We start from the raw sequence: 8,005 nt of genomic DNA on the forward strand, positions 1-8,005 counted from the left end.
TTCCAATCAATTCTCATACATATTCATACATATTGATTATGAATCCCTATTCATAATTAAAATATTTAAATCTTATTTAAATATTTTCAATTTTCTCTCCTTATTTAATTCATAATTAAAACAAAATACAGTTAAATATATAGTATATATTTAGCACATATTCCCTAATTTGCATTCGAACACTTTGAACTTACTTGCCACATTGTTCTACGGTTTAGTCCGATATGAGCTAGCAAGGAGACCTAATGGACCTACAAATCATGGGTTCCAACGATCCAAGATTAACCGGCTAAACTCATTAACCTTGTTAACCAACATTCGTTAACTACCAGAACACTCCAATATAAGCCTAGTAGTTGCACTACTCTCACTATAAATATATTTATGCCCATTTGATGTAACCATGATTAGTAAGTCGATCATTCACAGGTTGTTCGGAACTAGAGCTAGGTCAATTTACCATTTTACCCCTGAAGTACTTCTTGTTCCTTAAGTTTTACTGATCCTCTCATGAACAATTGGTTTGTGGTCCAACCACTAAACCGAATCCCTCTTGGGCCAATGAGAGGGTGGGGCGCCTTGTTCAAGACCTAGAGTCAAACAATATAATACGTGTAAATCGTAATCGAAGGCTAAGTATCCTCAACAATACAAGAAATTAGCTTATAATGAAGAATCAAATATGGAAAACCGTAACGAAGGCTAAGTATCCTCGATACATAGACTTCATAATGCATGCTTGCGTAGAAGAATAAGAACAATTAGTGTAATTTGATTGAATGATTTTAAGCATATATTTGAGTTTGTGTGTAATGTAATCATATTCTTATACTTATCCTTGGTTGTGCAGGGGAATGGGGACAACTCTGCTGCAAAGCACTAAATGAAAAAAGGTAATCTGCTTTAATAATATTGTGAATCAATATATATATATATATATATATATATATATATATACACAACACACTCAGCATTAGTAAGAAGAAGAACTAAAGTTAGAAGATCAGAATGGGCTAACACGCTGAGCTAAGTTCAACATGAACTCAGGTACTAGGCGTCTTGTTCGGGGAGCCATTGCATTTCTGGCGAGAGCTTCTGTATCATTTTGATGAATGATGAAAATCAAATCTTCAACCAACTGATGTTTACCACCTCTCATTGGATCCTGTGTTGGAATTTGAGAAGAGTTTTAAAACCCGAAACCAAGCCATAAGCTTAGAGTGCTTACGATAAGAATTTGGAAGCCTAAAAATATTTCTCACCTGAACAAACAAATCCGTATGCGTCTTTCCTGTGTATTCAACTGCTTCAACTTTTACTCCAACTCTTTCAAGCACTTCTGCGAAGCTCTTACTGAAGAAAAATATATGGAAAAGGAACTTATTTTCACATTCATTTATTAAAAAAATAATAATAATAAATTATGATTCGTGACTTTCGTTGGTGATCTCACGTGCCTTGGGTTTATCTAATGACGTCAAAAGAAGAAGAAGAAAAAGAATTACACAATATCTTATAAAAATTTGAATTTCAATAATAGAAGCAAAATCATATTTAATTCTAACTAAAATTTCGATGAATGATTATGCATTAGATACCTAAGCTTCTGATCTTATCTCTTCTACTCAAGATGTCGACCTATGGTTTATGATCTTGATATCCTCATAACTTGAGATAAGAAAACAATGGGATGGACTTTGTGCTGCAAGCAAAGACCTAAGAAAACTAGAGTTTTTCCTAGGAATTGATTCAGCAACATATCATTAATTACTAGAAGAAACAGGTTAACTTGGGGATAAGATAGTTGGGACTCCTAATGAACAAAATTTGAAACTATAAGCTACCAAATAAAAAAATAAAAAAATAAAAAAATAAAGGTAAGGCATAAGGAACGATAGAAAAACGCTAGACATCCATTTATTTATCTCACATACGTTTAGATATGCTTTCACGGTAAGCCAATTTATGCAAACAAAAGGAACCTGGTTCACTTTGAAGCTACCTCTAAAATCTTGAGGTCAATGTGTAACACCCAAAGTAAAGTTAAAAGTAAGGTAAAGGATCCAAGGAAACCAATTAATGCACTTAAAAAGGACAAAAGTCTTAACCAAGCCATTTCAATACCCTAATAAATAATCTTAGAGATTTAAGGCGGTCCGAATTTTTAAGGAACTTCCCAAATATTTAATTTCTTATCGAAAAGGAATTTCAAGATGTTTAAGAAGGAGAAAATCACCCCGAAGAAGAATAATTTTGAGATTTTTTTTTTATTTTTTTTATTTTTTAGAAAAATAATAATAAAATATTCATAAATTAACAAATTACCAAAATACCAAAATACCCCTAAACTTCAAGATAATTACAAAAATGCCACGGATCAAAAAATCATCTTCACAAAATTTGAGTATGTTCTAGAGGAGACACACCTCATCACATCCAATGACTATAATTTAAATTAGAGATTGATAGCTTGTTGATCAAAGAGGATATTTCCAACGAAAAATTTATAAAATAAAATCTCCAAATCACTAGGATTATGGAGGTTTCAACATGAGTTTAAGCTCCTTCTATAAAGTCTGAAGTATGATCTTTCATTTAGATCAATGAGTTATTGCGGTTTAGTTTTTAGGTTTCCTGCTCCCGAATCTCTTCCAAATTCTAGATCAATTTTTCACTATTTTCTTTCAAACTTGTTCCTATGACATCTAAACAAGATTACACACAAGTTTTATGAAGGAATCGAATGTTGAAAAGCCTAGAACACATTTTCCCAACCATTGTTGCCATTAAAGAAGGAAGTAAAAGCTTGAAAATTCAATCCCATCCAAGCCTACATGCAAATTTGTCGAGTAAGGTCAATCTCATTCAATTTCTACACATCCAAGGATCGTTTTTGTAGAAAACGATGAAAAGAATACATCAAGAATGTGCTCAATTGAAGAAAGTCAATTTCGGGTTTAAATGGGGGGTAAGTGTCGAATTTCCATATAGGTCCATTTTTCTTCAAATCTAGAATTCCTTTAGCTTAAGAGGATTGAGATGAGTAACTTTGATGAAGAAATCAAGAGCCAAAATTTCGTAGATTAAGCTGCACAAGAAAGTTGAATTTAGCGTTTTCGGGAGAGTTGCAGACCGAGGACAATTTCTCTAAATTAAGGCCACACACTTAAAGAACATCTAAACCAATTCCTTTAGCTAGAGGGAAGAATAAGGAAGAGATTCGATAAAAATTGGGCCTTGAAAATCCCTAGAAATAGCTGCCCAATAAGCTTTTTCTAGGTTAAGCTTTGACGAGGAAAACGATTTCCAACGAACTTTGGAGGAGAATAACTTAGGCTACAATCCACGAGAAGGTTCATAATTCCTAACTCTTCCTTGTAACACCATCTTTAAGTTTCATGAAGAAATAGAAGGGATTCATGCCGTATACAAAGCAGAGTAGGCGAAGTTCTAGGCGGCGGTGCAAATGTCGCACGCATCTTCTTCTCCTATCTAGAGGAAGAAGACGATGACATGGCCGATTCAACGGAACGAAACATGTCAAACTCAAACTTAACCCTCCCTCAATTTTTTCAATTTTAACCCTCTTCTAGACTAATCCTGATGAAAAATTTTATGGTTCCAGAAACTAGACACCCTAAGGATTTTGTCAAAGAAAAATTGAAGTAATACGGGTGCCAGAAGCTGAGAACAAAGGTTCGAACATCAACGATGAGGTAAGTAGCCCTCTTAGACTTTTCTTAAGAAATATTTGTAGGAATCACTTGGTTATTTTAGTATGAACCTTAAACCAAGTATGAATTAAGGTAATATGAAAGAAAAACACAAGAACTGAACCGATTGAATTGCTCGGGATTTAAGTAACGTTAAAAAGATCCACTAAATGAACTCTACTACCTATGAAATTTTAATATTGAGCATATTATGGCATGTGTCAAAGTTGTATATGAAATTTGGTACTCATTGGACAAGGTTGAGTAGCTAAACCAAATAACAGTATAAAATGACTATAATGCCCTTAAGATAACTTATCTTCACTTCACGATCTAAATGACCTCCAAATGCTATGGAACTTTTTAATAAGCCTTATTTTAGGATGAATAATGACTTGGTAAATTTTGAAAATTATTCAAAAACGTTCCCTAGCTAAACTAAGAATTAGGAGATAAAATGACGAAAATATCTTTAGGACTCCTTTTGATAATTCGAGGTCTAAACATGCTCCAAATCTAGTACCATTTTATTATAAGGCATATTCTTTAAGGGCATAAAAGTAGGAAATAGTGAAGTTATGAAAGAAAGTAATGACCTGGCATGTGATGGTATGGAATAATCTGCAGTTCCATGGAATAGAGTGAAGGGTGGGAGCAGGGAAGCTGCATCTTTGATCTTTGGGTCCTGCACCATAACTTCGGGGGAAAATCTTTCCAACGACTCTTCTCCTTCCATGATGCTACATTACACATCTAATTCATCACAAATTTATGGAGAAAAAGGAAAACAAGAATGCATATACCTTGAAAAGATAGATCTGTGAAGACCTCGACTGTGAAAGTAGTCCTTTAAATTGTACAAATTGTACCTATGTCCATATGTTGGTGGTTGCATACACCAAGAACAAATAGTCAAGTCTCGTGTATACCTCAAAACTCACGGCAACCAGAAAACACAAGTTCAATGGCACTTACACTCCTGATAAACCAAAGAAAGCTTTTATGTTGGACGCACTCCAAGACACCCTCTCACCACCACCTTCTTTCATTGCCTGCTCTACAAGTGTGCAAGCACCAATATGTGCACCAGCTGACTGTCCCATCACATAAATCCTACAATATCACCACAATCTATTATGGTACTTACTTTTAAACACCATCTTTTTTTAGTGGGAGACCCAGAAATACTCAAACATAAAATAGATAGCCACGGGAGGGAGATGCAAACATAATAATACTACCTCTTAGGATCTCCTCCATACTCGGCAATATTATTGAATACGAATGAGATGCCTTGAGAAGCATCCTTTATCATATCACTCATGCTACCTTGAGGAAAATTTCTACACGAACAGCATTTAAGTAAAAAGTTTAGTATCTTTTTGTCCGCTTTGAACAATAAGCTCTCTGATTTTGTTTTCGATTTTTCAAAAGGCGTCTTACAAATAGAGATGTATTTTTTACTTATAAACTCGCGATGATCCCTCCCAACAATCCTCAACATGCTATTATAATTTTAAATTCTAGAATATTATTTGACACATAAGAGGATGGAAATCAATCTATTATATCATTAAATAACATCAATCAATTCACCTGTAATCAAGGCAGGCTACTATAATGTCTCGATCACATAAGTGCGATCCAAGAAGGGAACCCCATGCTTTATAACTGCGCAAAAATTGCATTTCTCAAAGCATAGAACTATATATAAGAAGTAAACATGTAATTTAAAATATATTTACTTTTGTCCCATGGAGAGAAGAGAGAAGAGAGAAGAGAGAAGAGAGAAAAGGGTATGTTGTTACCCAATAATCCAGGCTCCACCTGTTACCAATACAACCACTGGCTTTGGGTCTGGGTTTTGGCCATCCCTAGATTGTGGTACATATAGATCCAAGCTGCACAATGAAGAATGAACAGAAAATGAAAGACAAGAAGGGTATGAAGGGAGTAAGAGATGCAAGTCCTACCTATTTCTTGGCTGATCACCGTACTTTATGCTTCGTCGAACCTGGTTGGAGTAAACATAATAATATGCAACTGCAATGTAAAAGTAAAGATAATAATAAGCGATAATGTTCAAAAGAGGCACACGCAAGTTAGGGACTTACCTTGAAGAACACCAGGGAAAATAAGCACAACATAACATCCAAGGGATATAAATCTTGCTATCCATTGGTACCCTACCCTGAATTCAAATCCTTAGTTAATTAAAAGTAAATTGTAGTAGTATTCTAAGAATGTCATGTAATTTCTTCTCAATTGGTATTCAATTAATAAAGAATGCGAATAAAGTTATATTTAATGAACTCACGTCATGCTTGATTTATGCACGAAGGGTCACAAACTTCAAGTGGGTTGATTGGAAAATCAATTCTCAAATGGTTTTAATCTATTTTGGAGGTTTTGCTGAAGGACAATTTTTATGAGCAATTACAAAAGGAGGCCCCAGCATGAATTCTATCTAAAGTACACTCAAGATTGCTATGATCTTTCATACACAAAAAGAGGTCCCATCATACCCTTTTGAACTAAAAAGCAAACAAGTTCAAAAAGATTGAACAAAAGAAACAGCAAATTGCGAATATGAGAAACGTACCAAAGGTATCGCAGAATTGTGAAACAAAAGCGCACCGCCTGAAAGGTCACGGCCACAGCATCCCCAACATTGTGGCACAATGAATGGCGCTGCCGGTTGAGGTTGGTGACGGCGGTGGCTTGACTTGTCCGCCGGAAAAGAAAGGAATGTTTCTTTCCTTCCTTATTACAATCTTCTTTGAGTAACATTGTGTCTGCAGAGGCGGAGATGGTCGAAGAAGAAGGAGAAGTTCTGAGTTCTTAATTTGTGAGTTCCCTTCTAAAACATCTGCACCTGTCGTACACATCTCATTCATATTTTTGTTGATTCTGCCGTTCTCACGCACGCATATTTTCCAAGACGCAAATGATATTCTGACTTTTGTGACAATGAGATTTTGAAAACGACGGNTTTTTTTTTTTAATTTTAATTTAGGTTAAATAACACAACTAAATCCAGAATAATAATAATAATAATAATACGTTAAATTTTCTTATTACCTCGTGCAACACATTCACTTACTTTTTTCTTATTTCGGATCACCTTTATTTTAAAATCATTTAGTGTTTAATTAATTTGGCTGAATGCCAATGTCTTTGTTTTTCTTTTTATATAATTTTAAACAGTTGAATATAGTTTCATTGCTTTTATTTCTCTATCTTTATTTATTTATTTATACTATTTATTGATTTATTGAGTAGAGAGTATTTTTTTATTCGCTCAAGCTCACCCCTAGAACATATTGTTCTTCTAGGCTTTCTCTTTTAGACTTTACCCCCAAAGTTTTTAAAACGTGTCTAGTAGAGAGGTTTTCACACCCTTATAAAAATGTTTCGCTTTCCTCCTCAATCTATGTGGGACCTCACGATCTCCCCTCCCTCTTCGGAGTCCAATGTCCTTGCTAACACTCATTCCCTCTCCAATCGATGTGGGACCCCAATCTTTAGCATATCCACTCAAGATTGTCCAACGTCCTTGTTAGCCCAACTACCTGCTGTGGCCCACGTTGGTCCAGCTCGTAAATGCGATCCGCGCCCATTTTGCAACCCAAGACCAAACCCGCTCCACGGACCTGAGGCCCGAGTTCTCTTAGCCCAAAACCAATCAAGCCCAGTAGCCCGAGGCCCAAACTCACCTACGGCCCAGCCCGCGAATTGAAGCCCAGCAGCCCACCTGCAACTGACGACCCACGAGCCAGCCCGACTGCAACCCGAATTGATCTTCAACCTGTGCCTCGACCCAGAGCGCCTGCACGACGTGGCGTGCTCTATTGCTGCCACATGGCACCTAGCGGCGTGAGCAGCCCTTCAACTTGGCTCGGCTTGGCGGCGTGACGACGTTCCGGCGACACTCCGACGACTCCTCTAGCGGTGTTACAACCCAAAATTTGGATTTCAAAATCAAGGGTTGGACCAACAAACTATGCAATGAAATCATGTAAAAACCCGAAAGTCAAAAAAAAAAAAAAACTTTTGCAATTATTTAGAGTTTAAAATCCAAAACAAGGTGTTCAAGTAGCACATGAGTTCTATAAAAAGTATGTAATGGTTTGCAAAACAATGCATGATAGATCTAAACAAGATTATGCACAGACTCCTAGACGCTCCAGGACACTCCTCTGTGGCATTAAGATTCAGCACGCATTCCCGCCTCGAACCATGGCATCACTCACCCAAAAAAAAAGAGTAGAAAGGAATGAGTATAAAATACT

At 36.0% G+C, this 8,005-nt stretch overlaps 1 protein-coding gene across 1 annotated transcript; it reads right to left on the reverse strand.

The window, feature by feature from the left end:
* Window positions 1-976: 976 nt before the first annotated feature.
* On the reverse strand, window positions 977-6,558 carry LOC111779157 (probable isoprenylcysteine alpha-carbonyl methylesterase ICMEL1). The gene is made up of 11 exons (XM_023659233.1): window positions 6,316-6,558; window positions 5,828-5,904; window positions 5,687-5,756; window positions 5,522-5,614; window positions 5,310-5,384; window positions 4,955-5,056; window positions 4,689-4,826; window positions 4,517-4,582; window positions 4,310-4,453; window positions 1,263-1,353; window positions 977-1,165 (listed from the first exon to the last, which is right to left on the reverse strand). Exons 1-11 carry the CDS (start codon window positions 6,501-6,503, stop codon window positions 1,004-1,006), a joined length of 1,206 nt encoding a protein of 401 aa, XP_023515001.1. The 5' UTR covers window positions 6,504-6,558; the 3' UTR covers window positions 977-1,003.
* Between the last annotated feature and the right edge of the window lie 1,447 nt (window positions 6,559-8,005).

This window comes from Cucurbita pepo, chromosome LG17 (assembly GCF_002806865.2).
Source record: "Cucurbita pepo subsp. pepo cultivar mu-cu-16 chromosome LG17, ASM280686v2, whole genome shotgun sequence".
Taxonomy (NCBI): Eukaryota; Viridiplantae; Streptophyta; class Magnoliopsida; order Cucurbitales; family Cucurbitaceae; genus Cucurbita; species Cucurbita pepo.